Genomic DNA, 8,881 nt, shown 5'->3' with positions numbered 1-8,881 from the left:
GGCGGTGGTGGCGCACGCCTTTAATCCTAGCACTTGGGAGGCAGAGGCAGGAGGATTTCTGAGTTCGAGGCCAGCCTGGTCTACAGAGTGAGTTCCAGGATGGCCAGGGCTACACAGAGAAACCCTGTCTCGAGGAAAAAAAAAAAAACCCAACTCACACTCTAAAATCCAACCTGTCTTGTCCTATTACTGAGGCAGTAGCTTTCGACTGCATCTCTCCCCATTCTTCCCCTCAATTAGGCGGGAAGCCACTGAGAAAACCAGATTCTACAAAACTGATCTAAGTCTGAAAATCCTATACCATAATACTAAAACCAACATAAAATACATAGTCACATAGCATTTAACAAGCACATAATTGCAAATATATTTTATTACAATTTACAGATTAGTTATATACAAATATAATCTGAGCTATAAAATCTCCACTAGTTACATGTAAAATGACTGATTTGAAGAAGCCAACTCAAAAATCTCATTCCCCAACTCTACCTTTCTTAAATTATAAAAAATAAAATCTGACGGTATTAATTTCAAGTTAAAGGGTTGCCACATTTCCGTACTCAGAAGTGTGGGTCCCCACCTGTACAGAGCCTCACATGCTACACAGGTCTACAGCACCACTGCAAGGCTTTGAATGTGTAAATTATTCAGCTAGGGCCACTATGCCTGCCTGGCCTTGGAGGTGTTCAAGGGACTGGGATGACAATGACATTTTGTTTTTCTCCTTCTGCCCTTGCCACCATCTGGCCATGTCTGCAGGCATGATTATTTTAACCAGTCATTTATTCATTTGATAGTGAAGGTGTAATCGGAAACTTTCAAACATCTCAAACACCCCATGAATGCACAGATGACCTATTCCTGTTCTTGCAAATATACAGGTGCTGGGTCTCAAAAGCATAACAACCACCTCATGGCCTGAAATCAAGTGTTGTTAAGCTGCAGTCTGGTTTTAAAGGAAATGTCTACACACTGTCAGTTTTTCTTCCTAAAGTCAACATGCCTGCTTTCCAAACAACACAGCTTCTCTAGCCCATGGCCACAGCACTATTCCAGACTCTGCAATGCACTCTGGAGTCCACTAAAGGCGGGTACACAAAATACACAGAAATGAGGGTTCTCAAAAACAAGACCAGCGTTTCTGGTGCTGCACTCTTATACTGTGTGTGGATGACCAATGTCACCACTCAGGCAGACCTTGGAGCACATCAAACGGAAATAACCAGAGAGATTATAAACTGAGGTAGTTACCCTGCCCGTTCTTCTGGAAAGCTCATCTCCATAACCAATTCTCTCTATTGTGCATGTAACCACTAAAGAGTTGGTCACTCATTACCTCAACCTAGCCCATGCACAACAATTGAAGCTAACTAAACAAACCAAGTGTACCTAATCAACACACCAATCAAAAGCAAGCTTTGGGGCGGACACTGAGACTTTCTGGCTGCTCTATCTATGTTTCCTGCTTTGCTTCTCTATATAAGGCAGAACACAACAAGCCTGGATATTGACCTTTGTATTTGACATTTCACACTTGAAAACTCAGAACTGTACGATCCAAGTTCACAGTGTTACCAAGACAGGTTTGAAAAGTGCCAGTGCTGAGGCAGGGTATAGCTAACACTGGTTTTAAGATACATACAACAAAACTTTATTATTTCTGAGATGTCTCCCATAGACCTCCTAGAAAAATTCTAGAATTCTAAGTTAAAGAAAAAAAATGTCAACAATGCAATGATTACTTCCTAGAGTGCTTTACAATTTCTACCCATTCTTGAAAGCTACAAAGAGTCACATTCAACTGGAACTAGAACACCTTCCGAATGGCCAGTTTGCACAGAAACCAAATATACTAGATGTTAAAGTTTGGCAGACTAGCTGGGCATTGGGGGCTGTGTCTCTAAAAAGTAAACCAACCCGGCTTTCCCAGTCAGGAAGGTACTGCCCTTGTGGGTCTGCAGCAGTCCTTGGAAATAAATATACCTAGATACAGAAAAAAATCTGCATGTACGACACATGCCATGTGCAATCCAAACAAGAGGACAAGAGGATCTTTCAAAGTCATCCTTGGCTAAGTAATGAGTTCAAGGCCAGCCTAGACTACGCAGGACTGTCTCTAAAAAAAGAGGGAGAGAATCCACTGCCGAAGAGAATGTCAGGTTGGTAACAACAGGTTTTAGCCTTAAATAGGTCAAATCTATGCAAGTAAAACAAAAAACACTAAACACAAGCAAACCAAAAACACAAGCATAGTTCAACACATAGTTCCTTCCTGAAGCAGGAAGACGGCCACAGTGGGACCCTGCCTCAATCCCCACCTCGAAATATAACAGACATAAAAACACACAAAAACAAAATCATAACGCCCATTAAGTTTAGAAGAGAAAAAGCACAAAAAAACCCAAAGTTTTCAGATAAGTGTACATAGCTGGAGTTAGAACTGAATGAGGCCTAAACCTTAGTTATCTGAGACAATATTTTTTTCTTTCTCTTTGCAGTACTGGGAACTGAACCCAGGGCCTTGCAGTCTTAGGCAGGAGCCCTCTGTTACTGAGCTATATCCCCAGCCTCTTTTTTTTTTTTTAAATAAAGAGGTCTTGCTAAATAAACTCCCCACACTGGCCTTGAGTTCATTCTGAGTTCAGAGTTCCAGGCAGACTTAGAACTTTCTACCCTCCTGCCTCATTCTCCACAGTAGCCTGACAGTTTCGTTTTGCTGTTTGTCCTCTCAGACTGGGTCTCCCCACATAGCCCTAGCTGGCCTGGAGCTTGTATGGAAACTAGACAGGCTTCTGCCTCCAAAAGAAACGTTTTTAAAGTGCAAAATCAAATTATCACCCCAGGTAAGCAGAAGATATTTAAAAACACTTCAGCTGGGTACCGTGGCACAGAAAACAAGCAAGAAGATAGTAATTTCAAGGCTAACCTGGTCTACATACATAGACCTAGGCCAACCAGAATTATGCAGTGAGACCCTCTCAAAAAGACAAAATCCACATCCAAATAGGAAAAGAGGATTAATGATTAGAGATCCTTCATTATCGGAGTTGGTGTTTCTAAAGTGACACAATAACCCAAAATAATTAAACTACATCACTAGATACAAGCTGTTTCTTTGAAAACATGTCCGAGGACAGCTGCCAGTGTTTGTTTTTAAAAAGAAACCTCTCAAGTAAGAGACAGAGCAGGCGAGGGCTACAGGCTGTTCACTCGTCTTAACATTGCTGTACAACAAACAGTAAGTCCTTTGACACATGCTCCTGCAGTCTGCTAAACATTCTTTCTCTGTGCTCAAACGTCAAGCAGTAGCCAATGGCAACTTCTGTTTCTTGAATTCGTTTCTGGAACCTGCATCCATCTCTTGCAAATTCTTCCCATGGTCCTTTGCGATCCTCATCACCACTTATATAATACTCAGTAACTTCTTCAAGGAAGGTTACCTAGAAGGACAAAACCAATGTTAATAACTCTGGGATCTTAGAATTAACACCACACTGACACCAAAAGGTGTCTCTGTGCACACCACAGAAGTTAGATGGGAACACTGTTTCCCAGTTTGCTTGTTATGTCTGCTAGCCTTTAATACAGAATTCTTTCCCAGCAGCCGGGCAGTGGTGGCGCACGCCTGTAATCCCAGCACTCTGGGAGGCAGAGGCAGGCAGATTTCTGAATTCAAGGCCAGCCTGGTCTACAGAGTGAGTTCCAGGACAGCCAGGGCTAGACAGAGAAACCCTATCTCAAAAAATAAGCAAAATCCAAAAGAAAAAAAAAAAAAAAGATTTCTTTCCCAGCAATGACAAAGTACTCAGAGACAACCTTAATAAGGCAAGGCCCCGCCCATAACCCCAGGCTGAAGTGGGACAATCAGAAGTCTGAAGCCAAATGCTTTATATGAGATCCTGTCTTAAACAAAAAAAAACCTCCAAAAGTAAATAGTTACTCTAAAGCATGTTTAATAGTTACATCAGCTAATCCCACCGAGGCCTACAGCTTTCCTTCCCTTTACATCAGGCTGAGGAATGCCCCCGAGGACAATTAGCAGACATGTAACACCTTACTAGATATTGCAGTCTAGTGGTTACCCAGTCACTAAGATAAATAAAAATAAGCACTTTTATACTGTGTACCAAATGGCAAGCTTTTTTCAAAGAATTTTATAGATGTCCTCATTTGAGCCCCATGCAGACCCGATGAGCTATGAGCCGGTATTCTCCCCGCTGTACAGACAAGGATACCAGAGAGCAGCTGGAATCCCACGGCATCCATCTAAGTGCTATAACCAGGATTCCAAAGTCTACAATCTGCTCTGTCAGAACACAAAGTATTTCACGCTCCACGATCTCTAAGCCTCCCTCTAAAACTGGACACTACTCATTATTCCCACAGAATTAAAGAATGGCAGGAGTCAGGCGGTGATGGCGCACGCCTTTAATCCCAGCACTCTGGGAGGCAGAGGCAGGCGGATTTCTGAGTTCGAGGCCAGCCTGGTCTGCAGAGTGAGTTCCAGGACAGCCAGGGCTACACAGAGAAACCCTGTCTCGAAAAATCAAAAAACAAACAAGAATGGCATAGCCAAGGGCTGTGAAATAACTGTCATAGCTAGCTAGACACAATCTCTAGTTTTGGTTCTAGTTCACAGTCAGTCTTCTTAAACTAAACTGAGATATGAGATTGACCTCAGCCATTCAAAGGCATGGAAATGGATGATTTACTCACTTGTGTTCTGCTAACTTGGGCTGGTGGGTAGCTAGCTTAGTGGCAGGGTGAATGCTTAATATACAACAGGTCCACAATTTCAACCCCAGCAACACAAGTCTTGCGACTCTTCTACAGCAGATCTTAGTGCTCCCATTGGGTAAGGTAGCAGATCAGGGGTGTGAGAGCGCCCCTTAAGTCTACTCTGACTGCCCTATCCCGCCCACCTCCATCTGACCCTAACCTAGGGTAGGGCAGGGTAGGGCAGGGCAGGGCAGGGCAGGGCAGGGCAGGGCAGAGTGGTCTCCAGAGGCAAGTATATGTGCCACTACTCCACTGTCTCCTGTCTCTTCCCTAATGGCAGTTTGGGTATTCTGAAGAGGATAAGGAAAGCTGACCAAACCTCATTATAAATAATACATTTGTAAAGTTAAGCAAGGAGATATAGAGGCTCTCTCATTACACCATTCTAAAATTTATTTTTTAGCATGACTTATGCCTCTACAGGCAAGACATAAGATTACTACCATTTAGATGTCCCAAGAATAGTTTCTAGAAAGCTGGGCCCTTCGGACGCAGGAGCTCACTCACAGTCCATTCCACAGGCATGGAGCTACAGGAGTTCAAGGATAACTCACTCCTGCTTTCTCTTTCCAATGAAAGTCTAAAACTAAAGAGACTCTCAACAACAGAAGACATCGCAACTCCAATGACTGCGAACATGAGGTAAATCCACCGACACAATGAAAGGACTGCAATGAGGTTTTAACCAAGCCTGCAGGCTCACAACTGTCCCTGCACTTGTGAAGCTGAGACAGAAGGCTCAAAGGCCAGCCTGGACTTCATAGTGAGGTCTTGTGTTACACAATGAGATCTAAAAAAACAAACTGGGCTGGAAGTTCTGGCCAGCTTGAGACACAACTGGCTACAGGAAAGCCAGACGCCCCCTTCTGAGATAAGGTCCCACTCATGTATCTTTGGTTAGTTTGGAACTCCCTAGGTAGACCAGGCTAGACTGCAAAACTCCAAAAAACCCATCTGCTTCTGCTGGGATTACAGGCACACACCACAATAACTCCTTTGGGGCAAAGGAGACAAACCTAATTTGCTACTTGATAGTATTATTCCTCTGGATTCCAATGGACAGGAATAAAAACACCGTCGCCAGGAAAATAAAACATTACATACTCCCAAATAAAATACGTGCAAAACTATTTCTAACCTTCATGTTCCACCAGCCAAAATGACACCGTTAACATCTGATATTGGCATCTTCCATCTGGGTAAGAACATTTCTCTACATTGGGAAGAAGGGCCACACTTGAGTATTTCTCAAGTCAAGCATATGAGCTCAGAGGCCTTCCTCAAAAATATGCACAACTGTGCCTCCACAGGAAGTCATGCTGCTATAGTAACCATATCAAAATACAGCAAATTATTAGTCATGTAAAAAGAAACAAACCTTTTTTCTCTTGATATGGGTGTCTCTTTCTCCAGAAAGAGCCTCACCCAGCCCACAGCTTGGACAATTATCTTCTTGGCTCTCTAACAGTTGTGCCTTGCAAGAAAGTAAGGTATGATGCCCAGAAAAGGTCACCGTGGCCTCAGAAGATGCCTTTGAGTCCTGACAGCTTTTCCAGTTCTCCCCTGATGTTTGAAAAGGAGCCTTAAAATTTAAGAGGTTGTAGGGGTCCTCAGAATTACAGAAAGAGTTCCACAGTCTAAGGTTCTCGGCTTCGTCTGCACTGGACTCCCAGTCCTCCTCCTCCCCAGAACTATGGTCAGGGGTCTCTGGGAGGGGTCCCTCTCCAGAACTCTCTACATCAGAGTTGGCAGGCCAGGACTTCCCCGAATCAGATGGGTCTCTGGGGGCAATTCGGGCAGCAGTCTGAATTGTGGCTGTAAAGTTTTGGGGGTTGTAAGGATCTACACTGTAGAAAGAGTTCCAAAGGTGAAGCCCTTCGGAGTCCTGCTCCACGTCTGATTCAGACAGGGAGCCATCGCTATCAAATCCATCATCCTCAGGTTCCTCATCCCAGTCCTCACTTTCAGACTCAGAGCTGCTTTCCAAGTCACTGGAGGCGCCCCCCAAAATATAATCTATCAGTTTGTTGCTACAAACTGGTCTGGTAGAAACAGGAAGGTTATCTACTATATCTGAGTAGTCAACTACATTAGTGTGGTCCTCTTCACATTCTTTTTCCACAGGTAACTCGCAAGACAGACTGCTTCCCTGGGGGCTCTGTGAAACTTCTTGAATCACCAATTCTATTTTTTTCTCAGTGGGCTCCGGGATGGCTCCAGCAGGGGACACCGCCTGTGCTGGGTTATCGGTGCAATGCTGTGGGCCCATCCGGAGAAGGCTGTGTTCCTCCTCCAGACTATGATAGCCATTATCTTGGTCTGGGGTGGGTAACTCTGGCCCTTTGTTAGCCTGAAGGAATTCTAGCCGTTTCATCCGAAGGTGGTGGATTTCCGGCAGGCCTTCGGTGGTAGAGAGAGGCGGACACCTTCGCCAAGCGGTGGCCGACATCTCTGCACGCAACGGCTGAGGGTGACAACCGTCTTCAGAGAGGTAGCAGCCCTCTGGAGGTAGTGTCCGGAAATCCACAAGTTGGCCAGCTCCAACGCTGTTCTGACAGCGCAGCTCTAACTGGGGAAAGCAGTCCAGGTAGGAAGGGTTCAGGAGATAGGAAACTACCTTGAAATTGCCTAAGTTCTGAGTGCTTAGAGGCCCAGAAGAGCCAAGTTCTCGGGGGGAGACTAGACCGACTTGAAAACTACTGGGCAGCAGCTCCACTCCCCACAGCTGCTGCTCCAGGAGGAAAGTGTGCGCAGTAGAGTCTAAAGCTTTTTCCTGGGCCTTGAGTTTCAACTCCAGGTCTGAGGACTGCCACTGGAGTCCCTCCTCTACCCAATCAAGAGAACTGACAACCAAGTCTTCCGAAGAGTCTAGCCGCAGTGAACTCAAAGACTTCTGCACTGTGGGAGCGGCAGATTCCTCCCGTCCTCTCAAAGCTCTCAGGGCGCCGTAACTTGCTGCAAAATCTAGCCATCTGGTCGGAATCATGCCACCGAAAAGCTGACTCCAAAGAAGCAGCTTTTGGAGCAAGCTAGGGAGCAGAGCAAGGAGCTGGGAAAGCAATTTGGTCCAATACCTGGTCCGAGGCTCGGGCAGGGAGGAGTCCCCGGGATTTTGTCGAGAGGAAGGCGTCGGGAACTCGGAAGAGCCGGCTTGCGATCGCCGAAGGAAGGGCAACCGGAACCAGGAGCCCATCCGAGGGACAGGCCGCTTCCGGGCCCTGTGTGTTCCCGTCTCCATCTCCATTCCTTGGCAGCTTCTCGGGCGGGCAGGAGTACGGAGCTCAGCGGCGTCAGGGCGGGCAGGATCCGAGACCTACACAGTCTCAGCCTTGCCCAGCCACGGAGTGGGTCCTGCAGTCCGATTCCCGCGCCGGCAGAGGAGGCCGAGAGAGCGGCGGCTTGCGCAGCGAGCGGCGTACCGTACGGCCCGGGGGCTCGCGCAAGCGGTGGCAACCGCGGCTACGTCCATCCCGGCTGGGGAAGGAGACGTCCTAGTGTCTGTGTGACTGCTCCACCATAGAGAAGACCCCACAAGCGGCGGCGTTTCCGGAGACCGCGGCCCGCAAGGAGGCGCGAAAGGCAAAGACGGAAGGTCTGGGCGGAGGGCGAGAGCGCAAAGAAGCGAAGCTCAAAATGGCCGCAGCCGCACACCCGGAAGCTGCAGGACTAGACGGAGAACTGAGGTCGTCTACTCCGACAGCCCAGCGGCGCCTAACGTCATTTGCTGGACCCCACCCTCACCTCCCGAGAGGCGGACTTGCCTCACCCTAGTGCGTGGCCGCTGATTGGTCGCTTCTGTGGTCCCTGTCGGCTTCCTTACTCAGGGTAGAGCAGGCTCGCACGCGGCAGGTTGCATCAGCCGGACCTAAAATGAACGCATGCGCAGTCAGATCGTTCTGGTCTCCTAGGAGACTCCGCGTTCCACCCTCTGGGCTAAAGGGAAGGGCTCAGGGAGGCGAGTGGGTTTCAAGAGAACCTGAGAATTCTCCCTTGCCCTTTTTTTATGGGTCGGATATATTAGGCAGCTTATCTTCTTATCTGATGCGTATATCGGTCTTTTAATACGTATACGTATTAAGGGCTTAAGAAGACAGGAGTT

The 8,881-nt window shown here is 46.9% G+C and overlaps 1 protein-coding gene across 1 annotated transcript; it reads right to left on the bottom strand.

The window, feature by feature from the left end:
- Nucleotides 1–355: 355 nt before the first annotated feature.
- Nucleotides 356–8,511, bottom strand: Ppp1r15b (protein phosphatase 1 regulatory subunit 15B). Its single transcript, XM_052200219.1, has 2 exons — nucleotides 6,161–8,511; nucleotides 356–3,443 (listed from the first exon to the last, which is right to left on the bottom strand). Exons 1-2 carry the CDS (start codon nucleotides 8,024–8,026, stop codon nucleotides 3,219–3,221), a joined length of 2,091 nt encoding a protein of 696 aa, XP_052056179.1. The 5' UTR covers nucleotides 8,027–8,511; the 3' UTR covers nucleotides 356–3,218.
- Between the last annotated feature and the right edge of the window lie 370 nt (nucleotides 8,512–8,881).

Source organism: Apodemus sylvaticus, chromosome 12, assembly GCF_947179515.1.
Source record: "Apodemus sylvaticus chromosome 12, mApoSyl1.1, whole genome shotgun sequence".
Taxonomy (NCBI): domain Eukaryota; kingdom Metazoa; phylum Chordata; class Mammalia; order Rodentia; family Muridae; genus Apodemus; species Apodemus sylvaticus.
This window is presented reverse-complemented; position numbering and strand designations above follow the sequence as displayed.

Bases quoted from the DNA above. Each gene is read 5' to 3' on its own strand.
- Ppp1r15b (XM_052200219.1), bottom strand. From the start codon at position 8,026: ATGGAGATGGAGACGGGAACACACAGGGCCCGGAAGCGGCCTGTCCCT. The intron at 3,444-6,160 runs GTTTGTTTCTTT...TTGTCCTTCTAG, and splicing joins CCCATATCAAGAGAAAAAAG to GTAACCTTCCTTGAAGAAGT.